Source organism: Pectinophora gossypiella, chromosome 18 (genome assembly GCF_024362695.1).
Source record: "Pectinophora gossypiella chromosome 18, ilPecGoss1.1, whole genome shotgun sequence".
In the NCBI taxonomy this organism is placed as follows: domain Eukaryota; kingdom Metazoa; phylum Arthropoda; class Insecta; order Lepidoptera; family Gelechiidae; genus Pectinophora; species Pectinophora gossypiella.
In genome coordinates this window covers 7,178,382-7,202,908 of record NC_065421.1, presented here as the reverse complement: position 1 = coordinate 7,202,908, position 24,527 = coordinate 7,178,382, and the positions used below count along the sequence as shown (strand labels likewise).

The following is a 24,527-nucleotide window of genomic DNA, read 5'->3' as shown; positions in this document are numbered from 1 at the left end:
ACAAAATCTGTCAGTACCGCTTACAATAACTCATAAATTAAGTCTTATTAGAATTTGTAAAACGATAATCCAGTTTTAAGTATATTCTAGGAAGAAATCCTTTAATAAGTCATACATGTAATATCCTACTAATAGAATATTTATGTATTTTTTGGAATATTTATATGAACACCCACAAATTGACGTTTTGAGTTTTTCTCGTTCGTTTCGTTGTGTGTTGATTTGTAATAGAATCAAAAATAATATATTGTCTTGTGTAACAAGAATAACAAACCCCTTTAATTTTCAGACTATGAAGTAGCTTTGTGAATAACCTAATCAAAATGTATATCGTATTTTAAATTCTTATACACCAAGGGTGGCAGGTTGGAAGGTAAGCACAATTTCAAGAATTAATGTTCATGTCTTTGTTATTTAACTGTAGTATACCTCTTCTAAACTTAAATAAGATGGTCTATTTCCCAGCTTCGAAATAAAAATAATATTAATTCATGTTATTATTTTCAAGTAAGTAGGTGCAGTGTAAGATTATCTTTATTCAATTAAACCAAAGTTTAATTTGCTTTACAACAATGGTGTGTAATAGATACAATTAATTTTTATTTGTTTTAGATTATTTGCATAATTTACTTTGTTTTAATTACTCAAAACCATTGATAATATTGTAATCCCTAGTGAACCACATTGTATTTTATAGTTATATGCTGCTGTTTTACTATATATTTTTTCTACTGAACCTTAAAATTCCCATTGTTATAAATAATCCTGTAATAATCAGTATTTTATCCTTCTTTTTTCTAGAACATTTTAAAAGTACCTTAAAGATCATAATTGCCTACAAAAGAAAGTCAACAAAGTATTCATGTTGTCACAATCATAACACTGTTACTATCAGGTCAGGAACATAGATTTGTGCCTATCTGTGCCCTCTGACCTGCCGGGTGACTAACTTTGATAAGCAACATCTGACATAATTAGTTATCTATGTTTACTTTCAAGGTAGTTCTGCGCATCTTTGTGCATAGCACATGTGACAACTATATTATGCACTCCATAACAGAATATGGAACATGCATAATAAATTAATGTTAAGTTGGTCAGTTGTAAGTCAAGTTTGTGGAAGTAAATTTATTCTGTGTACCCAATTCTATTTATATTTATTACCTAACAAAAACAAGAAAGTGTAAAGTCCATATAAACAAATGACCATAATATTTGTAATGAAAACAATAACTTTTAAAATTATACTTTTAAACTATCCTTTGTTTTTAGAAGTCTATTACAATGAAGGAGGAGGAACTAAAGTATACTCTAAAATTGCTAGATAATGTCACTGAAGCAATATATGAGGTAAGTCCTAATTATATTTACAATTAGATACCTATTCAATAATAAGGATTTGCCCATCCATTTCAAAATACATGTCAAAATAAAGTACTATCATGTTTACAATTCTACATATAGAGAGTCAGATAGTTTTGAAGAGATTCTTAGTTTATAAACATTCCTTTTTTTCATAGGAAGTACTACAGTTTTATTATAATGTTGAAGAATCAAAACCCATCAAAGATTTATCTGATGAAACAATAGAGTTTTTTAAAGAGAACTTAAAGACCAATCCTGTCACCACAACAGCAGTTCTTGAGTTCATTCAACAACATATTGCTGATAACAAAACAACATTAAATAAAATACAAACAATTTACTTAGATATTCTGAGATATGAATTAACTGAAACAAATTGCACAGATAAATTGATAACACTAATATCTTTAGTAAGATGGGAGGACAGCTTTGTTCCTCAATTTATCCAGAAAATATTGAAACCCATATCAGAAGAAGTTTATAGACAATACAGAAAACAAATTTTGATCAGTCTTGTGCCTCACGAAAGGCCAGAACTCTTGAGGGTCACTTCAGATTATATACAGAAGAATGAACCACAGAAGGAATTTAAACTGACACCTGAGTACATGTTAGAACTATGCTATCAGGACAAGACGCACTGGCTGCTGAAAGCTGCCGAAGTGTACAAACATCAGCTCCATGACCTAAAAAATGTTACATTCAAAATAAATAACTTCACCAAACAAATACTCATTATGGTTCTAATTGACCTGACGAATAGTCCCGAGACGTACGATTTACCATCGTTAGTTCACCAACTGTCCAACATTTTCTCCATTCTTGATACCTATACTACTGCAGATGAACAGTTGCATTTCTACATAACAGAGGTTAAAAGGGAGTTGACGCTGATAAAGTTCTGTTTAGAAAACAATTGTAAAATTATGACAACCTCCATATTCAGCCAACTGCTGACCCAGAGTGCTCTAGCTGTGATATCGCAAGTATGTAGACTTTCTAAAGTAGATAGGTATAAAGTATCGAGACTTCTCAATTCCAACAATGATTACATAACTGAGCTTCTTAATGCGAGCAACAAAAAGGACCAAAGGACTCAACAGAACTTAGGCGTGGTCAATTGGGACATAATGACGTACAATAGCTACTGTGCAATAACTAAAATTATAGACACGATAGTTAATTCTTCTGAAGGATCCGAAAATGCACAGGAAACGACTTCTTCCTTGGATGAAATCAAAAGACTGGTTTTATCAATCCAGCCCATACATTGCTGCATTGAAGTTATAGAAAATATATTCGCATGTCTCTTTTTGAGGTACGAATACTTCTCGTGCCACGAACACAACCAGGATTTCTCGTGTGGAGCGCATTCTGAATGTTCGTACTTTTACTCAAAGAAACAAAGTAAAAGTCCAAAGAACGTGAAAAACTCAAATGCTGGTTTTATGTGCAACTCTTTGACGACGCAGTTAGTGCTGAACACTTTAAAGATATGTTTGGAAAAATTAGAGGAGAACGTAAAGAACATGGATGGGAACATCCTTGCCAGGTTTAAAACGCTGGTAAAGGTCGTGAACCACTCCATCTGGAAGCTTCAGCTGGTGTCGAGCCTTTCGCCAGACACAAGTCCACTGCAGCTTAAGCTTTGTCTAGACTACGTTGAAGTTGATGTGAGCAGTGAGGATGAAGATCGCGAAATAGACCTGAAGGTTTCAAGGAAAAAGCCCAAGACAAGAAGAAGACATACTAATTCTAAACCCGATTATGATCAAGTTATGCTGGCGTCAACAATTTCAGCTACTGACGATGGTAAGTAGTAAGTTGTTCCGCTAGAATTTTCACTTTTGCACGATGGTATTTTGACCAAACTCTTCATTTTCAGTGTTCGTTTCGACAAAAGGAAACACCATAGACTTCATATCAATCATGCTTGCCAAGCCTAATTGTCTGGTAGCATTGGCGCTCTACCACAACGACTTTTCGAAAGCTAACCAAATTCTTGAGGTATGTTGTTAATAAATCGTAAACAAAAGACATAAAAATGTAAGATAGCCTTTATTATCGTTCGTGTCATATAATGCTTATCAAATGTTCAAACTCTGCATAACACTCTCTCTCGTTATCGGTAGGCTCATATAAGGTTTGCCCTTTACGGGTTTTTAGGATTCCTGGTGGGTTCTGAATGAGATATAGCTTAGCCTCTTCAATGGTTTTCTGGGGTTTAAAGAACTTGCAGCATAAACAGCAACAACACCAACCTGAACAGAAAAAAGTAGATTTTTTTATGTAAACATCGATTAGAACAGGAATGCTGGCTAAATTAGCTCGCTTAGATACTTCACACTTCTTTCGTGAATAGGCATAAAATGTATGAAAAATTCTGTCACGCGATAGATGTGCACTGTAATTTTGTAGAACTCAGTTTTCACGAAGTTACAGCGAAGTTTTCGCGAGTTTCCAAAGATATATCAGTAGTCAGTATAATGTTCTATGCTGCTTATAATCGCGGAAATTTTCTTAGTCATACCACAAACCAACGATGCATAATAATTATAAACTATAAGCTGTCTTTGTATGATTTGTCACGAACGTGGCGTGTTGTGTGTTAATGTATGTACTCATTTTTAAATGTAGGTCTACGATAATTCGACTATTCTAGACGGCGATATGGCTCGGTGAAGCGTGGGTACTCAATTACGATTTATGTACTTTAATTTGATTAGCGATTAATGTACCTCTGACTAGCCCAAATGGGAATAAAGCGTATATGGTGCGTCTAAGGGGACCAATGATTTCATTTGATATAATGGAGACTACCTAATAAGGCGATTACGATTTAAGTATAACCCGCGCCAATAAACTGAACACACCACGCATCATGGGGATGGTATACCAACAGTTGTTCGCAGTAGCAATTTTTTTTCCAAGAATTTGAGATCCACTTTCCCAGCTCTGCGTGCAGCATATTATATCAAGGTCTATTACCTGTAGTGCTCCACACAGGTACAGCCACAACCAAGTATATAAAGAACCATATCTTGAGCATCTTCCACAGCCTGTCGGAGAGCTCTTTGTTAGGGCACTGCTGGTTCTTGTAGTCAACAAACAGACGGTGCACGGCCTTCAAGCCCACACCGTTGGCGTCTCTAGGACTGCTGGCAATGTCCATCGATACGAGCTTCTTTAACAAATGCAAGTAGGGAGACGGTTGTACTGAAAAAATAAATAGTTCTACCAATAATACGTGATGGAACGACCTCCGTGGTCCAGTGGTTGAGCGCTGGGCTCACGTTCCAGAGGTCCCGAGTTCGATTCCCGGTGGGGTCATATCACAAATACTTTGTGGTTCTTAGTTTGGATTAGGACATTACTAGCTGGTCACCAGATTGTCCGAAAGCAAGATGATTCGTGCTTCGAAAGGCACGTTAAGCCGTTAATCCCGGTTACTACTTACTGATGTAAGTACGTAGTCATTACATGAGTCATGTCAGGGGCCTTTGGCGGCTCAATAGTAATCCTGACACCAGGGTTGATGAGGTTGGTAATTCACCTCACAACCCACACGATAGAAGAATAATTCTAGATTTAACTCAGATCCACTGTGGCCTCGGCAGAGTCGCAATATGAACATGACGAACGAACGGACCGTCAAGTTGAGGACTCACCTCTGTTTACGACGTGCCCCAGAAGATAAGCAGTAATAATATCACAGTATTATATTAGGACTATGCATCCACGCATGGCCAAAGGTGAAAGGAAATCTGTGAACATTCCATACTGTTTTGATAAACAGGATGATGTCATAGTTACCTATCATGGAACATGTACCTTTTTGGATGTTTTTTCCACTATATCGGCTAGACATACATCGAAAAAGTGACTTTTGTTATTATGGAACTCCTTGGTACGATAAACACAAGTTGATGTATATGTTTTCTCTCACCTGCTATAGGATGATATGTCTCATTAAGCCTGTCTTCATATAGAGTCTCTTCATAATACTCATTTAGAAACTCGTCATAATCGTATGCAGGACTTTCTTTGAGACCCCTTTTGTCAAGTGGATGAGTTGTTAGCTGAAATAATTAGGATCTATTTATGTGTCGAATGATTATGGCTTTGAGGCTGTCTAAGGGCGAACTAATGTCACTAAGACAGGCTCATTATAGTAATAAAAAGAAAAATATATTACAACCCACAGGAATACCGTTCTGTTTCTTTTACAGATGTTCATAAAATAAGAAAACAAAGTTAAATAATGACCAGTTTTAGAGACAGCTATTCTAACGTCGATGCCATAAAAACTATTTTTGTGTTGTAGACAAACAGTCCAACATTCACATTATGTCAAAAACAATAATATCATATTGTAGTAAAACATAATAATATGTATAATTTAATAATAATGAGCACGGTAATGATTTCCGCGTGGAGCGCGCCGCCGGAGTCGTTAACCTGTTCGAGTCCGGGCCGGCTGTACAAACGATAACATAATCAACAATTTGCCTAGAGATTCGTAACACTACATGCGCCAACGAAATATACCTATAACGGCTATAACATGTGCAATGATTAATTTCCTTTTAACTTTTGGCAATCATTATAATGATAAGGAAAGTGCAGTCAGTGCTTACACTTAAATGATTAAAATTCGATCCGTAAGATAAGTAATTTCTTTGGAAATGTAGTTCAGGTACCATTTGCATGACACCTACATATTTATTTATCAACAAAACAGCGAAACTCCGAACACCAAAGTATGCTCCATACTGTACAACCTTCGCAACAGCTGACCGAAGGTAGGCCTGCAGGATTAGCCACTGGCACACCCCGGACACTTCATACAAACAACCTCGTTTTACACAGACACCACACATTGACGTTATCGTACACGCACATCTGTGTGCGTGACGTCTGACGCCCATACGATTCCAGTAGTCTTAACCATGTCCGGGGGGGAGGTAAACCTAGCTCAGACGCGGAGAGTGGCCGTTCAATATGTAGTATTATTCCTTATTGTATGCTACTGGTCCCTATTCGCCGTAAATCAAACAACTCTTCCAATTATAAAAGTCCCTTTACATACCGGAGATACACGGGTAGTAGTTGTATGAGTATTCATTTGCACAGGATCTGCCGTTGCTACTGCTGATTTATGATCTCTCACACTGTTCAGTCTAAACCAATTTAAAGGCATTTTTGAAGTTTTGCTATACTCGACACTCGCTAGTCTAGAAGAAAGCATAATTAAGTTGAATAATTTGTCTCAATTGTATTATTTCTCTTAATACAACCCTCCTTCAGCTCCAATGCAGATGACTTCTCTACTATTATTCGATCGCTAAAGCCTCATTGGTTCAAAGGCAAAAATGGCAAAGTTATAAAAGCGAGAGATGTTGGAATGGAGAACATAGTTCTTGGGTTCCTCCTAACACCCCAACTTTGCCTTTGGGCCTTGTTCACTAGCTCAGTAAAATGTAATGATCATTTAGATGAAACTATTGATAACATGGCTATAAAAACAAATCCATTAATCGAGACATTAAAATTAATTTATAAAGCTGTTTACTTGTTCAAATCGTAAAACATATTCTTGTTATCGTTTAAATTGAGTCGTTGCAACTGTTCAATATGTATCATCTCAATATCATCTTCATTAGGAGACTCGTCAATTCTAAAATGAGCACTGTCTTTCATTTCAATGTTATAGGAGTCTTGAAGAATAAAAGTGTATATTTGTATAACATTAAGCAAGCATATCACTAAGTAGAGTAACATTTACGCCTATGTCGTTTCGGTTTATACATGATATTAATATTTTTACTAAAAATCTCTACATATTTAGCGCCTTCCTTATTTATGTATCTCAAGATAACGTCTACATACATTGATATGTTTTGACATTTTCACTTTTATTTTTTAAGACGTTATGTCTCTGTAGAATAAAGAATATATATCTTTTTTGTGAACTAAGTATGAATATGAACAACTTCGTCTCATTTATAATAGAGTGGCCAGGAAAAGATGGACTAGGGTAACTAAAGGTAAATATTACGTTATTTATCATGATTTGTTGCAGATGTTCGACTTGGCCGACTCAGAAATCGCTACCGAGGTCACTTTCACAGAACAGTTGCGGAATTTAGTAGCGAAGATAAAAAATATAATTTACTACAGAGACGACACGCGTTACCCCACCAAAGAATTATCCGCGTTGTCCGTCGTGTCGACAGAAGTGATGGGGCTGGTCGACGGGTTCCTGACCGCCAATAGGCCTCCGAATTCTTTCGATATAATCGAGCTCGAAGCTCGTCACCCACATTTGCAATTGTACAGTCACCAAAACGCGCCTTTCATTAACGCTGTAGATATCCTACTCAGTAGTGGTTTAAATAGAGAGATCACTTACGGCCTCATAAACGTTGTCGAACGTAAACTAGCCGAAGTCAGGAACTGCACAGACGTCGCCGGCGTCAAGAAGACCAATTATATTCGATTCGTTGAAGATATTGCGAGTGTCACCTTTGAAATATTCGGTAATACGGAGAAGTCTTTCGACTTCGTCGACAATATCTGCGGTTTGATCACAGACTGCCGAATACCGATCAAACATAAAGAGTTCTGTAAATTAAATCAGTTGTCCAAAGAACTAAGGCAATCGTGCGAAGATCTTACTGATATAGTGAATCCCATTGAGGGATCGACAGTAGACCAAAACTTATTACAAAAATACCATCAAATATACATGAACGTTGTGGCAGCGTCAGATAAAGACTTGTGCAACATTGGGGAAGTGAGCCGGAATGGTAATAAGAAAATGAGAACACATTACTTGAGAATGTGCTATATGTACTGTAAGACAGTATCACAATTGGAACAAGAGGATTGTCCGACAGAGTCGGGGATCGACTCACCGTATTTCGCAGTACTTGAACGGCCGCTGCATGACATCTTTGGCAATATGATCAACAACAAAGAACTGCCTGTTACATATCTAGAACCGATATGCAAGAAATTGAACGTCAATTTGATACCGAAACTCATATTAAACTTCTGCCCGTCGATTACCTTAGTTGGCCCGCATAGAGAGGCGACTGAAGAGAATTTCAACAATCTTTTGCAAGCTGTATATGACTTCACGAACCCAGAAGAAAATTTGTTTGTGGACCCAGAAGCGAACTTTGCGCCGTTGCCTCGAGCGCCTGACCCACAGTGCCTTACTTACATTGTCCTCCACAACTGGGTACTCGCACATATAATAAAGAAAATCCACATATCTCCGAACGAAAACACTTTGCAGCAAAGTATGGACGCTCGGACGAAATGTTTGAACAACTATATGGAGTTGGATCGTTTCAATTGGATTAAAGTTTTATTTGGGGGCAATAAATATTTGGCGTCGCTGCACACGACGATCGATTTGGACAAGCTGTTTCTGTATATGCCGAAACTCATAGAAAAGGGGAAGATACTGAAGTGTTTGAACATAATAAACGCTATATCGGAACGCCAGTTGTTATGTAGCGCGAACTTGATGAACTTGAGAGATCTAATACTGTTCAAACTGGCGACGAATCCGAAAATTCAACACAACTTCAAGTATTGCCAGTACCTAAAGTGTCCGGAATTGAAAGTGGACTTGATCTTGAACAATCTGAGCAGTTGGCCAGCAGACGGCGCTATAGAAGTGTTGGATTATTTGAGGTTCTTGTTGGAGCAAGATGTCCTGGATGACGGATTGTATGAAAGATGCACAGATTGGATGATTAAAATACCTCTTTACGATCAGGTAAGTTATAATTATAATAATGATTATTGAAATGGTGTCTTGTAAAAAATAAATTATTCACGAATGAACTTATTTCCAGATTTCAGCGATAATGGGAGTGAATCATTGGTACACTGTTTATGAGAAATCAGTGGAAAATCCGGAGAATATCATCGAAGTTCTCATGGATAGCCAGCAGGTACGACAACATGTCGCTCTTCGTTTATACTAATGTTTCATCTATCATCTGAAAATAAATCTATTTTCCGTATATCTTATAACTTGTTTGCAGTTCAAACTCTGCCTAGAGTGGGCGGACGTGCACGAGGTGTCAGAGAACATGAAGAACCTGATCGTGATGAACCTCCTGCGGCAACTGTTTGAGTATACCAACCAGGCCACTCCTGACCTGATCAAGGAACTTCTAACCCGGCTCCCTACTACACAAGCAATGGACCTGATACAAGAAGAAATGTCCAAAGTCAGAAACGTGGAAATCCTACAAGTCTGTGTCGATTTTATATCAGAATACTCTTGCGACTGGAAATCTTTCGAGAACATCAAGATAGGACTGCAGATAATGGTGGAAATTGCGATGAACATGCGTAATGTGTTTTGGGAGTTGATTGAGAAACCACTGCTTATGATCGAGCAGTTTTTAATGAATGCCAAATTGGATTTACTGGCGACGATTATTAACAAAATATCGCCGAGTCTGAAGAAGGATCCGAGCGGTGACAACTTGTACTACAATATCAAGTCTATTGAGAGCTTGGTGATATCTCGGAATGCTGTGGATGCGTTGTTGAGGTTTTACGCAGAGAAGGCGTTAGACATGAAGAATCCTAGGAATAGGTGTATATCGCCGCCGAAACCGTCAGACGATTCCCTTCTGCAATCGATAGACTCGATCAACATCGAAGCGGCATCGCGGCCGTTCGTGATGCCGGAACAGGTGCCGACCAAGGAACAGTGGGCGGAGGACTATTCGACGGACCGCTGTATGCTGTGCCGCACGTCCATATTCTCCATGATCATGCGCAGGCACCATTGTCGGAGATGCGGCCGGCTGGTCTGCCATGTGTGCTCTAGACATCGGATGCAGGTAACATATTGTAAAACTACAATTTATAATATGAAGACATACAACATACCATATCATAGCATCACGACTGTATCCCTAAAGGAGTAGGTAGAGGTGTATAGTATACATCACACCCACTCCTCGCTAGCTATGTCCAAGTCCAATCATTTAATAGAGGGGCGAGCCTATTACCAAGCCGGGCCAAAATCCTGGAAACCACGTGATATCAGTTATCTATTGATCCAAATAAGAATTCAGAGTCATAAAGTTGAAGACTTCTGTCAATTTTTTTAAAACCCTTTCCTAACCCCAGGTGCCAACTTACCCAAGCGGCGTAAAGTTCCGCGTGTGCGACGACTGTTACACTCAGACGATGAACAAGAAATCTCCTTCTGACCAAGACAACTTGATGCTGAGTAGCAACTCTGACTCCGGCGGAAGTGGCGCCACCTGCATGGACTGGTGTCTCTCCACCAACAGCAAGAAGAATGAAGCTGTGAGGACAGAGTTCAGCTATGAGTTTACACCGAATGTCACCCTCTGCCTGTCTATCATGAAGATGCACTGTATAAACTTGGACTATCCGCGGTGAGTAGATGGTTGTTGAGTTTTCTTCGAAATCTTCTCTTCTGTTCGTAAAATTAAACTAACAAGATCTTAGAATAGACACAAATTACAAGACATGCATGTATTATGTTCGCTGATGATTTATCAATAATTATAAAAAGTAATCCGGATAATATAAATATTTATGAAGATGATATTAACAACACTATTAAATCTGTAGTTGAATGGCTTGACACTAATAATCTCTGTCTAAATCTGAATAAATCCAAATATATACAATTTAATGTAAAAGGACGTAAAGAAATAAACCTTAATTTAAATTACAATGGAATTACACTAGAAAAAGTAGATAATGTGAAATTTTTAGGCATAGACATTAATAGTAAACTCAATTTTGATAACCAAATAGAAAAAGTTAGTGATAAGCTAAGTAAATTTGTTTACGTCCTAAGAAGACTGTCTAGACTAACTTCACAAAGAGTTACACTACAGGCTTACTACGGGTATGTTGCCTCAACTCTCAATTACGGACTCCTGCTATGGGGCAATGGCAAAGATAACAAGAGAGCACTTGTAGCTCAAAAACAGTGTATTAGAGCCATCTGTAACAAAGCACCTTATATTTCGTGTCGTCCGCTGTTTGTAAGCTTACGAATTTTGACAGTCCCTTGTATGTATATACTGGAGGTATTTAGATTTGTTAAAAAGCATGGACATTTGTTTAAGACAGCAGCTGATATTAATCCTAGAAGGAGACGACTACCACACGAACTAGCAAGGGACTACTGTCCAAAAACTACACTTTTTTTAGAAAGTCCTCATAACATGTGCATAAAAGTATACAATAAGATACCTGATAAATTTAAAAACGGACCCACTAAAGTTATGACTTTTAAATTACGCGAATGGCTTATTACTAATAGTTTTTATAGTATTAGAGAATTTTTGAATTTTTGACATTTGCATGCTAATAATAATTAGCAGGATAGAGATGCTGTAACACTGCTTTATACCATATTGTGCCTCTGTACCTACCTATCCTAAGCGAATAAATGATTTCTGATTTCTGATTTCTAGTTTTCAACTAGTCAACACAAAATTACTATGAAATTTGTATGAAAAAGCACACGGAAATAGAAAAACGAAAATGTTTTTCGTATTTTCAGATGTCTTTATTTAGTAATCAGAATTTTATAATTTATCTTGAGCTTCGTACACGATTCAATACTCGTTTCTACGGATTGATCTGTGAATGATTAATCTAGGGAGACTGATTAAGCAAATTCCTATTCCATAGATAGCTGTCCCATGTACTAAACTTGCACGAAACTCGAGATGGGTCTGTCAAATCTCATATCAGTATTTATTGACCAGATGTTTCAATGCCGAACCTGTTATAATTGTCACGACTACAAGTACGAGCATATCATATATGATTTCAAAACAACAAATTCATCGGTTTTAGGTTCCTACTAGACCGTAGCGACGAGATAGCGCGCGAGTTGTCGAGCGGAGGTGACGCTCGGCTCCTGGTGCGAGCTCGACGCTCGCTGTTACTGGCCGCGGCCGAGCTGTACTCCAGGACCCCTCAGGAGAAGTAAGACTATTTCAAACCTTTGCGAATTAAAACAAACAAACATTAGTATAGATGCTACTTGGGATCTGCTCATCTTAATTTGAGGGGACAAATTTATAATATCCACATAACTTAATCTATATGTATTTAGAACACGGTTCAGACACTTTTTTAGAAAAACTCCTTAGCGAATGTGAGTCTATTTGTTAATAGGATGACAGTGATTAACTACTCCCATGACCCCTAATAGGGTAGACTGAGAGACAAATACGGAATCAGAATACGTTTTGCAGACACTTTTGCCAAACCAAGTCCACAAATGTACATTACCAACTATATGGTGATCAGCCATTTTATTAAGTACGCCTGTATATCCATATACAATGTTTTGTATATATTGGTATGTATGTAATACTATTATATACGTTTCTTTTATTAGAACACTTTGTGCATTCCCACATTTATTGTCCTTTCCCACCTTTTGTAGCTATTTTTTTACGTTGTTGATTTTGGTCTTGTCTGTACTATAAAGGGTTTAATATACACTTCTCATCAAAAAAAATCGAAACACTTCCGTTTTCATTGTTTCTGTCCGAATTTAACACAAAAAAGAATTCATACGATGAAAAAAAATACACTACAATACATACAGGCAGTTTGGCCATTACAGTAATAAGCGAAAATTCTAAATTCAAAATTAGAATTTCATTTGTTTATCTTATAAACGAAATGAATCACTGTTTTGAGACAAATGTGTGTTTAGGGTTGGAGTACATTTAGCGTTTAAAAACTAAAAATTGGCGCCTATCCTTAAACTTTTTGTTTTTTATTTCAATACTGTGACTTTGGGACGTCTGAAAAAAGGTTTTTTTTCTAAAACGTATGGATACTTCGCCCACAGAAGCCGCCCAAGTTGTGGCATTGCTGGATTCTGGCCTTAGTCAGCGTGTTGTGGCTGCAAGACTGCATCTAAGTCTGTCATCTGTTCATAGAGTCTATAAACGTTATCGGGAGACTGGTTTGTTCACGCGCCGTTCAGGATCTGGCAGGAATCGGGTCACTTCTGAGCGAGATGATCGATTTATTGTAACAACTTCTTTAAGAAATCGACGCCTTAACGCTTTTCAACTGCAGCAGCGGCTTCGTGTTGTACGAAGGGTGGCTGTAAGTGACTCTACAATTAGAAGAAGGTTGAAGGATCGTGGACTGGTACCGCATAAGCCAGCAAATGGGCCGAAATTAACTGCAGACCATCGAAGAGCGCGCCTTAACTTTGCACGTGAGCACCTAAATTGGTCATACCTACAGTGGAGCAAAGTTCTCTTTTCTGATGAGTGTAAAATTATGCTGTATGGTAACGACGGAAGGAACAAGGTCTACAGAAGAGACGGATAACGCTATGCACAATGCTGCATTGAAGAAAAGGTCAGCTATGGTGGCGGTTCGTGGACGGTTTGGGGAGGAATCAGCGCCGACGGTAAGACAGAGCTTGCTTTCGTCTCTGGGCCACGTCTGCCTGCACTAAACTGTCATCGGTACGTCGAAGAGTGTCTCGAGCCTCATGTGATGCCCTATGCACATTTTATTGGCAACGGCTTCATATTCATGCACGACAATGCTAGGGCTCACACCGCGGGCGTCGTACGAGATAATCTTAACGAAGTCGATATCTCTATTATGGAATGGCCAGCAAGAAGCCCGGACATGAATCCCATTGAACATCTGTGGGATGAATTAAAGAGACGAATTCGAGCAAGAGATCCTGCCCCAGAAACACTTAGCCAGCTGCAAGATGCAATCCAAGAGGAATGGGACAATATACCACAGCATGTGATCGTGACTCTCATCCGATCGATGAAGAACCGTATGGAAGCAGTAATTAGAGCTCGGGGAGGGAATACAAGTTATTAAATAAACGTTTTTTAGCTTTTTTTTTCATTTACGTGTGTTGTTTTATCCATTTCCTTTATACTCCATACGGAATAAAAATGACTCATTTAACAAAATACGAAACCTATGGAAAATTCATTTAAATTTAGAACATTAACATTAAGATTTGATAAGCTCATATTACTCACTATTAAACGACATTTAACATTTATTCCTAAATGTACACATTTTTCTGATAATCCTGACAAAACATAAACTTGCAAGGTGTTTCGATTTTTTTGATGAGAAGTGTATTATATTTCGTTTGTAGCGGAAGTGGGGCCTTGCGTGTAGCGGAGACAGGTGCGGCCCACGCGATGCGCTGCCTGGCGCACGCCGACGCTATGGCCACCCTCGTCAAGCACCAGGCGCACCACCTCGTGCCGCGGCAGGGCGCACATCCTAGTTAGTACTATGACCAGCACCATGCTTTTATGCTTTTGGAAAGTTGGGTTGGAAAACCCACGACCACCCCTCCCGTACCGCCATAGGCCCTTGACACGACTAGTGAAACCCACAAAGTGATTAGCAGGTTAAGACAGATCTAAAACTAACGAAAAACATTTTCTTTTACTTATTTATGATTTTTAAACAGAAAAAAACTCAATAATAAGTCCGACATTTTATCACGTTCTTCTATGACGTCACAATGAGCTTTTTCATACAAATTCCATAGTAATTTCGTGTTTTGAAGTTTAGCAAAAAAAGTAACTTGTTGGAAACTAGATATCATAGCGTGCCGCTAGTTTAGGGCTCATGGTCATTTGGAGAATATAATTGTAAATAGTACTTTTAACAGCATATTCCTTTAGTAATATCTTAACATAAATAAATAGTAATAAAAGTATTGTGGTATTGTAGTAGTAATAGTATTGTGTGCAATAAAGTGTTTTTATTATTATTATTAATAGTAGTATATTTCCTCAGGTCAAATAGTCCGCTCTCTATTAGAAGCTGAGAAATGGGAGTTGGCGTTGGAAATAGCGACGAAATCTGGCCTGCCTCGGAACAGCGTTCTAGCCGCTTGGGGGAAGGCTTGCCTCAAAGCCGGCTGCTTCAAACAAGCTAGGGAGAAATTCTCCCATTGCTTCAAAAACTCCGTGAACGTTTGCTTGGAAGTTGAAGATTGTGAATACGGGAGAGAAGCTAAGGAGTCTGAGCCTCAATTTGTGAACAGAAGGCTGCAAAGTTTGAGGTACTCGGAGCGGTCGAGTTCCATGTCGAGTATGCAGTCGGAGGGGCGGCCGCGGGCGAACCCTCCGCTCTTGAACGAGATCGTTAGCATGCTTGAAGATATGAACTATCCTGTAAATCAACAGTTGTTGAACAAAGCTGAGAACATAAAGGTTAGTTGGTCCTTTCAATAGTAATCTGTACATGTATGTGAGGATCTCTAATGTAATATTATTAAAGAGAGAGAAGTAACTAAAGTTCAGGCACCTTTGGTCACGCTTAGTACCAAAGGTGCCTGAACAGAAATCAGAAATCAGAATCATTTATTCAACGTAATTATCATGGATAAACTTGTTGAAGGTCAATGTAACATTTTTGAATTTACGTCATTTCGCAAGGTGTTATGGCTGAGGAGAAGAAATGACAAGAAACTGCAACAGCAACACATCTTTTAAAAACCAATGAGGATATACATTACAAGTTATTTAATAACTAGAGGAACACATTCAATACCAGACATTTTTATCATTTAGGTAGTCATTAATCTTATAATAAGCTTTTTTACATAAAGTAAGCTTCACGTGAGCTTTAAATTTATTTTCTGACAAATTTAAAATATTATCTGGTATTTTATTGTAAAAACGTATACATAACCCCAAAAAAGATGAATTTAATTTACTTAATCTAGAATTTTGAATAGCAATTTTATGTTTATTTCTTGTATTGTAAGTATGCCTTTCACAGTTTCTCGGAAGGAGAGATAAGTTTTTTTACTTATCTCTCCTTAAACTTTAATTACTTCTCTCTTTAGTTACTTCTCTCTCTTTAACCTCGTAACGCCGAAGCATAATTACGATTTCGAAGTAATAATCGACGATGGTACCTTGAATAGGACCAAATTTTTGTAGTCATAAAGGCCGAGCACTTCAAGTGCAAATTTTAAAGTTTTAGTTATCCGATCGTTTTTTTAATCGTTTAAAAATAATATCCTTTCTAACATTATGGACAATCGTTATGAGCGATAGCATGATCCCTTATGACCATAAGGTTCATCGCATCCATGTAATAACCGTGGCTGCAAGTCTTTGGTTACTTGTGGCCGTGCTCACCCCATAAGGCATTACAGGCGTGATACATAAATATGTGTGTATTGAGTTTTTCAATTACACAGGAAAAAAAATTATTCCACATTAATAATAGATTTCCTTTGCAGTCTACGAACGAGAAACTAATAACAATGAACACTAGCAAAAAGAAAATCCCTCTGGCCGAGCCGGCGCTGAACATAATGCACACACTAGCGAGCGTGAAGAAGATAAAGCAGGGAGACTACAGTGACTTCCAAACAGCTACAGTTCAGCCGAAGAAAAGCCTCGCACAAGGCCTGCTTAGACGAAACAACAACCACGAACCAAAAGTCGACCATACCAACAAAAGACTAGACCCATTCTTCTATAAAGAATGCGTGTACTACCTTAGTAACTACGGGTCTCATGTAGCCAACATAATGTTCTATATGAAGCACAGCAACATGACCGAGGTGATCAGGTACTGCTATGATAACCTGGTGGATAAGGAGACCTTCACTGACGCTGTTTATATGGAGTGCTTGAAGAAGGACAAGGTGAATGATCTGCTCAAAGCTATGACTGATATGGACAGTACTTTGGAAATGTGGACGGTGAGTTTCACTTGTTATCTTCTTCTTCTAATCCTTTTATCTCCCGTTGCGATGTAGGGCTCGAATAATAGATTTCCACTCCACGCGATCTTTTGCAACCCCTGTAGCTTGCTCCCATGACATGCCGAGAGTTGTTAATTCTCCGTTGGTCGGTTTACTTGTTATAGTTTTCAAAATCATGGAATAAAGCGAGAGATGTTTAGAAAAATACAGATAGTGTCTACACACTGCATGTGCAAAGTTACAAACAATAACAGAAGGATCCGGAGGTCCCGGGTTCGTTCCCCGTGGGAACATATCACGAAAATTACTTTGTGGTCCCTAGTTTGGTTAGGACGTTACTGGCAGATCACCAGATTGTCCGAAAGTAAAATGATCCGTGTTTCGGAAGGCACGTTAAGCCGTTGGTCCCGGTTACTACTTACTGATGTAAGTAAGTAGTCGTTACAAAAGCCACGTCACGGGGCATTGGCGGCTCAATAGTAACCCTGACACCAGGGTTGGTGAGGTACTCCACCTCACAACCCACACGATAGAAGAAGACAGAAAAATTAAGAGCTAGCGGAATCTTATCTCGTAATACATTCCTTTATATTTCAGGAGTACATAATGCACATATGCCGCACGCTGGAGATGAGCAAGCGCCTGGACGCGCTGTACACGCTGCAGTGCGGCAGCACGCAGCACGCGCGCGCCTCGGCCACGTGCGCGCTGCTGTACTCGCGGCCCGTGCCGGCCGCCCTCCAGCCCTGCGCCGTGCTGCACGCAAGGCAGCACCACCTGTCGGCCGCGCTGCACCACCTGGGGCAATGTGTGCCCGTGGCTAACAGTAAGTATCCTTATTCTCATCAAAAACATCGTAACAACATTTTGACGCTTATAGCACACGAATTAATTTTCCTATTTTAGCTATACCTTAAATATTGTATTAATCTAGCTAAACAATGGTGCTAATTCCTGTAAATACCATCTAATTTTATTTTAAGTTATATCTGTCATTTTCTTATCCGCCGAAAAGGAAAGGGACGGGTAATCGACAAGCATAAAATTTATGGAACACACGTCAATTTTAAGCACAAATCTAAACCGTCTAAAAATTTTACATCAGTCAATAACCCGACACATTCATTTACTCATTCATCCTAAAATTAAAAGCTGTGAATCATCCGTCCCTTTCCTTTTCGACGGATATGAAAATGACGGATATAACTTAAAATAAAATTAGGCGGTGTCTCCAGGAATCGGGGCCAATGTAGTGCTAAGTGTTTACTATGTAATCAACTTTTATACACAATAAATTTTATCTATCTTAACACTTCGGAATTTTTGTTCAATAAAATAAGAATTTAATTATATTTTAAATTCGAATATGGAACATTAACAATTAAAAACCTTATAGTACCCGCTGTAAATGTAATTTATTTTTTATTCCTAATACTCGTATTTAATATTTTTCTAATACTCCTTACAAAACATGAATTTCAAAAACACCTCGCATTTCGATTTTTATGTTGAGAATTGTATATATTCCACAACAGACTCGAGTTGCCCTAGTTCCTTCCATTCTTCTATCGCGATATATCGCGTGGGTTGTGAGGTGGATTACTGACTTCAACAACTCTGTCAGGATTACTACAGAGCCGCCATGGGCCCCCTGACAAATCAAAAAATAAACGTGATCACAGTACCAAGCTTATTTTTTACTGTGTACAATTTCAAGCCAAACTGTGTACAAAAATTCTAGATCTGCTATGGACATAGCAAGATAGACACGGCGGCTACACCTAGCATATTCTGGCATACCAATATATTTGGTATATAATCTGGTATCTGGTAATAGGAACCTCTTTGATTATTGGCATGCATGTAACTTTGATTTACGTTACTAATTATCAAACTCTACTTCTCGCTACAGAAGTCAACGACCCGAAATCTCTCAACTTCCACTTGGACAAAGCAACCATAGACAACCTGATGACCACTATGACTAGACAGATAGAGGTGGCGAAATACCTAGCAGCCTGCGAGACTGCGGGACGACTAAATGAGAAAGTCGTCAATGAGGTGATACCAGTGCCGGGGAGGAGGGAGGACACTGGAGACTTCAGACCATTGACGTTGTTCGGCTCCAACACTGACAAGATACGGCTGGTAGCGATTGTATTGGCTTGCGGACAAACTATTGAGATTGGCTTCGAGCTTGCCTTCAAGTAAGTGCACTTTATAATAATAATATAACACTTTATTGCACTATTTGCTAGTCACTGTGGTCGTGTGGTACCCACACCTCACCTAGCTTTCTGTTAGACACGTCGAAATAGGGGGGGGGGGGGCAAATCAACCAAGACTGCTTCACCCTGGCTGCAAACTAACTTCATCGGGTTAGATTGCTCTCGTAGCTCATACCGGGTGGCCGTATACAACATTTTGAAAATATTTAAATAGGTATATATCGGAGGTCTCGCACCACCTAAATATTTTGCTAGGGCTGCCACTGCAGGTGAACCGTATCGCTGTCAATAATAACTCATTGGTGTAAGTCTGGTACCGACTCCGGTCCGGACCGGGGTTCGAACCGGTGCTCCCCGATTGAGCAGCCGGTGTACTAAAGTGACTATTCAGAATCAGAATCATTTACTCAGCATTCCACTATGTAATTTACTACGTTTCAGAATAATAACCGAGCACAAGTTGGACTCGATGAACATCTACACGCACGTGGCGCGGTACCTGGTGGCGGCGGACCGGTTCATGGAGGTCAAGGCGCTGGCCAAGTGCATCCGGGCGTCGAAGGAGACTGCTGCCAGGTAGGAACATTATACTATATTCAAAGTTCAAAGTTCTTTATTTGTAAGAATACAGGTACAAAATGATCTTATAGCCAGGACGTCCGCCATATTCGACCTTAAAATATTATATATCATGCATTATCATATCACATCAATTCAATAAAATAACAAATTTAATTTCTGATAAAACAAGCATTAACAATTTATTAAATTATAGTAATATTATTCATATCATCCAAGTAAATGAATAACTTGAGTCAGCTAGTAAAATTTGTATCAATTCATATAAAAACAATTACATTAAAGACCATTATTATACATAATAATAATTATTACACATAATAATATACATGCATAATTATACATATTAATTTTCATGTACATTATTATACATAATAATTATTATTCTTTTATTCATATGCTTACGCTGGAAGTTATCGACTATCTGGCTGTACCGCATCTCTCCTATGCTTCTATCTCTTTCTGTCACTCGGAGCCATCATTTGCTCGAGATAAAGAGCGGGAGTGCAACCGCACTCGGACCTCCTCTTCGAAACCGCCGCGGTCGCATTATCTCGCTCTAGCAAATTACTGTTCTGAGCTGAGATACCAGACACAATAAATTTTACAGATCTGGTCCAGATCTGCGTTCCGGCATTCGAAAGGATAATAAGGGAGACGTGTGATATTACAATCAATTTGCTTTCTTTCAACAGCCTAATGAGTGACCAAGTATTGGAGGCGGGAGTGAGCGCGGTGGTGGCACGGTGCGAGTCCAGAGGACAACTGCACGACGAGCAGGCTGAAATACTCATCAGCGACATACACAGCGTCACTATCAAGGTATTACTTACAATATGCGTATCTGTTGGCAACCCCAACATTAAATTTATATTTTTTAGTGTGACAATATTTTTGCCTCTTCACTTCCGTTCTTGCTCTCCATTTAACTACTGTAATGTAAACATTTTTTGTACGAATTTTAATTAAATTCAGTGAGTTTTGCATACTTCTGGACGTTTCAATCTCAGCTTTAGCCTCAGATAACCAACCCTCACAGCCATTAGGAATCTTACACCCCACACCTAACAGTATCGTAACTAGATCAGGGTGGTTAAACGGCCATTAAGGCAATTAATCTAAGAAACCAATATCAACATTTGCTGACACTGGCCCCACGTTGGGCGCCACAGTACGACGGGTGGAGGTGGAGGCCCGTAGTCCCGACGTGCCGGCAGATAGTACACAAATGAAAACAGCAGTCAAACAAAAACAGTTTATTGTAGAATATAAGCACTTCGCAAACAGGAACTTAGAGTCACAGTTGAACGATAATATGTATAGAATACAATATAACGAAAATAAGTTGCAATGAACACGTAGATCACAGTTAAATATAGACACGATATATGAGATATGTGAGATAGTGGACACGGTCAGAGTTAAGCAATACAGATGTTACCATGGTCGCGGTTGTAATGCCACAGTGCAGAATAGATGGAATTAGGGAATGGAAGAGAATTTTGAAATGTAAAATGATTGGCGGTAAAAACGAGAGGCCAGTAAGTGCAGAGTTTGCGCTTTGCTACAAACCCATAATTGTTACAAATAACATGGGAATGCATGTTTGACCCCAAAAAGTCATAATCATGGTAGTTAGTGCCGAGATTGTTTTATAGAAATCCCTTAGTGAGATCATGTCTATTTATCTCTGTTTACTTCATTCTTGAAATTTTGAATATCTTCTAACTCCACAGATATCCTGTTACCTGGTATGTCGCAATGTGAGCAGCGCGTACATCCTGGCGGCGCGACACGAACGCACGAACGACCTGCGCCGCGTGCTCCAAGAGGCTGAGAGACTCAGCAACGAACACGTCCGCAGCGCTTGCATCAAAAGACTTACATCTAGGAATGTCATGTAGACTTAATCACTGGGCAGGCGGAGAAAAGATCAATGAATTCTGCATGTAGATAACAACTAAAATAACTAAACATTGGACACTACTCACAGCGACCGTAGCATGCTGAATGCATAAGAATTCTCGTCATGAGTTCATGAGAATTATTCAAATGTGACTTTTTAAAACAATCATTCAATAGCTTAGTTTATTTTTGACTATTATTTCTCTAATTTGCATAAGGCTTAATATATTCTTCATTCAGTTTAAAATGAAAGTCATGACTTCTGTTGCTTGTGTGTGCAATATTGACTGTATTTTTTTTAGTATGTGATAAATGGACTGTGGTAACACTGACACTTATTATTTAGTGTTTTAAGTTGCATGAAAGGGATAATGATAAAGACCAAACATGACTGAACAGAGACGTCTCTGTTTAATAATAATAAAATGTAAGTTGCATATTTTAAATGCTACATTAATTCTGTTAGTATTAACTGATGTATAAAAAAATAATTATTGTGTATATTGTTATATTTTGAATAGTCATACTCATTTATATTCAGAGACCAGTATTAAATAAAAGAGCATATTTTTATATTACTATAAAATTATATCCTTAGTTAATTGAAAAATATTAAATAATTTGTTATTATGCTGGATTGTAAACTTTATTATTTAAAACCTTGTAAATAATGTTGTAGCTAAGCTGTATTATTTCTATTGCTATTATTGATGGTCTCATAATGTGATATCAATCTAAAATTGACTATACCCAAATTATAATCCTATATTGTTACCAAAACCCTAATAAAGGCTTTTTTATTATACATTTGAACATGTATTTCATTGTTTGCAGTGGGACTATGGTTAAAAGGGGGGAATTATAACAAAAAATACAGTTGAACCAATTATTTAATTTTAAAAATGTTATAACTTAAGTATATAAAGTATGGATATAAAAAATAGGTTCATTGGACAGATGGTCAGTGACTAAACTGCGCTGCTCCACTAGCACAGCAGGCAAGACCAACTCTTCCATCCTCAGGGAGAAGAGCACACTTCAATGGACCTCGTCCTACGAGCCAGGACACCATGGTGGTACACAAAGTTCACATTTTGTTCAAACACTTGCGCACTTAACTGTATACAGTCTCTTGACACATTGTCTCCAGTTTAACCAAATTACTGAGTTGCCATAGCTTTTTTCTTAGGCTTTTTCAAACGTTTCAAACCATTCACGCTTGTTTTGAGCAGATTTGAATAAGCTGTACTGAACCTTTCAACATTGTTTTGCTCTACAACAGTTGAGATTTTTTTGCTACTGGATTGTGCCCTTATTAAACATTTGTACTCCGGATTTTTGACAGCAGGAGTTCCATCACGTGGCTGTGGTTTAGTTCGACCGTCATCTGAAACATTTTGCCAATGTAGGACAATTCTTCAACCTATACAGTCGTAGAGATAACCTTTTAAATTACTTACATCTTTTCATAGTCATGGTAACAGAACCAGCGGCCCGGGCCTTCTGGAAGAGTTTTGTAAGCTCGGCGAGAAACTAAAACAGGGATTCAGTTGTTAAATATACATCCTAATAGTTTAAAATACATCGATATAATGTTTGATACATACCTCATCATTATTTAATAAAACCATATTTGTGGAATATGTGGGTGTCTTCAGCTAATTATCATTAGTAATTTTGATTTAAAATATTCGCTGAACTCTAGGAAAATCAAGCATTTCTGGAAATAATTGAAAATTTTAATCTCACTCCACGTTGAGTGACGTTGACGTTTTTTGACATAAAGATACACATTTTCAAATATCGTTACTACTTACTACGTAGAGTATCGATAGAGTTACGTTTTAGGCGCCCCATACACCTACAATAATATTGCACAATAATTATATCTGCATCACAGACCAAGTAGAGATGCTACGCATGCATGCACAATATTATTGAACGTTTAAGGATAGTATTGAAACATTGCATAATGATTGAACAAAAGATTGAGCGAGCTTAATTTTTATTGGGCAATATTATTTTCTTGCACTGTGTAGGCTTAACATTGCACAATATTTTTCATTTTAGTTTTCGGAGCGATCGCGATCGGTCAGTCATGGTATTATTTTTTTATATTTCTCTTCTTCTCATTTAAGGCTAAGTCGTTTAAAAGCCCTTCATGAGTGAAAACTGGCCTTCTTTTCAACCATTCTTTAACCCATATACGTTTTTTTTTTCTATTCAACAAAATTACCAGCGCGGCTGCCACTTAAAACTTCGTCGTCGGACATGTTGCTCGCACGAAAATATTGTTCAGACTGGTTTGTCAATTTTATTAAGAGAAGTTATTGCACGTTTGGAATCAAAGGGGTTATTCAATATTATTGCACAATTAAAGGATTGTACAATATTATTGTAGGTGTATGGGGCTTACGTTTGCTTTTTTCAAATTATTTTACTGAACTGCTAAATGTCGTTGTCGATAGTCAAATATCGACATTTCGCTTCCCTACTTTCGGTTTTCGAAGTTACCACTATCGATATTTAAAAAAATCGATAGTATCGATAATGATTTTTTGATAGTCTAACTATCGATTTCGGTAACAGTATTTTGTATGTCTTGTTGGCAACACTCAATTTTTATGGCGTGTGGCGGCGAGCACGCCGAGTGCGAGTGTGTACAT

The 24,527-nt window shown here is 38.1% G+C and overlaps 3 protein-coding genes across 6 annotated transcripts; 1 reads left to right on the top strand and 2 right to left on the bottom strand.

The window, feature by feature from the left end:
• The first annotated feature begins 197 nt into the window (after positions 1 to 197).
• On the top strand, positions 198 to 22,674 carry LOC126374781 (zinc finger FYVE domain-containing protein 26 homolog). The gene is made up of 17 exons (XM_050021494.1): positions 198 to 373; positions 1,273 to 1,350; positions 1,521 to 3,177; positions 3,251 to 3,372; positions 7,448 to 9,157; positions 9,237 to 9,335; positions 9,429 to 10,241; positions 10,534 to 10,808; positions 12,253 to 12,384; positions 14,564 to 14,697; positions 15,220 to 15,638; positions 16,679 to 17,146; positions 17,747 to 17,975; positions 19,062 to 19,356; positions 19,819 to 19,953; positions 20,652 to 20,778; positions 21,693 to 22,674. Exons 2-17 carry the CDS (start codon positions 1,285 to 1,287, stop codon positions 21,858 to 21,860), a joined length of 6,849 nt encoding a protein of 2,282 aa, XP_049877451.1. The 5' UTR covers positions 198 to 373; positions 1,273 to 1,284; the 3' UTR covers positions 21,861 to 22,674.
• Positions 3,439 to 6,549, bottom strand: LOC126374810 (uncharacterized). 3 transcript variants are annotated; one of them, XM_050021533.1, is made up of 4 exons: positions 6,455 to 6,549; positions 5,312 to 5,444; positions 4,354 to 4,599; positions 3,439 to 3,626 (listed from the first exon to the last, which is right to left on the bottom strand). In XM_050021533.1, exons 1-4 carry the CDS (start codon positions 6,488 to 6,490, stop codon positions 3,439 to 3,441), a joined length of 603 nt encoding a protein of 200 aa, XP_049877490.1. In that variant the 5' UTR covers positions 6,491 to 6,549. The 3 variants fall into 3 exon arrangements, 2 of the variants coding, with proteins under 2 accessions (XP_049877490.1, XP_049877492.1); XM_050021535.1 differs by having other exon boundaries at positions 4,354 to 4,581; XR_007567492.1 differs by lacking the exons at positions 5,312 to 5,444; positions 6,455 to 6,549 and adding an exon at positions 5,034 to 5,118 and having other exon boundaries at positions 4,354 to 4,581.
• A 59-nt stretch (positions 22,675 to 22,733) lies between the features above and the next one.
• LOC126374816 (signal recognition particle 14 kDa protein) lies at positions 22,734 to 23,763 on the bottom strand. Of its 2 annotated transcripts, XM_050021542.1 has the most exons (4): positions 23,679 to 23,763; positions 23,469 to 23,581; positions 23,322 to 23,394; positions 22,734 to 23,248 (listed from the first exon to the last, which is right to left on the bottom strand). In XM_050021542.1, exons 2-4 carry the CDS (start codon positions 23,490 to 23,492, stop codon positions 23,022 to 23,024), a joined length of 324 nt encoding a protein of 107 aa, XP_049877499.1. In that variant the 5' UTR covers positions 23,493 to 23,581; positions 23,679 to 23,763; the 3' UTR covers positions 22,734 to 23,021. The 2 variants fall into 2 exon arrangements, with proteins under 2 accessions (XP_049877499.1, XP_049877498.1); XM_050021541.1 differs by lacking the exon at positions 23,679 to 23,763 and having other exon boundaries at positions 23,469 to 23,656.
• Between the last annotated feature and the right edge of the window lie 764 nt (positions 23,764 to 24,527).

What these genes read in the sequence shown, in the direction of transcription:
- LOC126374781 (XM_050021494.1), top strand. Translation starts at nt 1,285, where the DNA reads ATGAAGGAGGAGGAACTAAAGTATACTCTAAAATTGCTAGATAATGTC. An exon ending in TCACTGAAGCAATATATGAG is followed by an intron (nt 1,351 to 1,520) that starts GTAAGTCCTAAT and finishes TTTTTTTCATAG; the next exon opens with GAAGTACTACAGTTTTATTA. An exon ending in GCGGCAGGGCGCACATCCTA is followed by an intron (nt 14,698 to 15,219) that starts GTTAGTACTATG and finishes ATATTTCCTCAG; the next exon opens with GTCAAATAGTCCGCTCTCTA.
- LOC126374810 (XM_050021533.1), bottom strand. Translation starts at nt 6,490, where the DNA reads ATGAATACTCATACAACTACTACCCGTGTATCTCCG. An exon ending in GACATATCATCCTATAGCAG is followed by an intron (nt 4,600 to 5,311) that starts GTGAGAGAAAAC and finishes TATTATTGGTAG; the next exon opens with AACTATTTATTTTTTCAGTA. An exon ending in ACCTGTGTGGAGCACTACAG is followed by an intron (nt 3,627 to 4,353) that starts GTAATAGACCTT and finishes TTTTCTGTTCAG; the next exon opens with GTTGGTGTTGTTGCTGTTTA.
- LOC126374816 (XM_050021542.1), bottom strand. Translation starts at nt 23,492, where the DNA reads ATGGTTTTATTAAATAATGATGAG. An exon ending in TTTTATTAAATAATGATGAG is followed by an intron (nt 23,395 to 23,468) that starts GTATGTATCAAA and finishes TCCCTGTTTTAG; the next exon opens with TTTCTCGCCGAGCTTACAAA. An exon ending in TACCATGACTATGAAAAGAT is followed by an intron (nt 23,249 to 23,321) that starts GTAAGTAATTTA and finishes AAAATGTTTCAG; the next exon opens with ATGACGGTCGAACTAAACCA.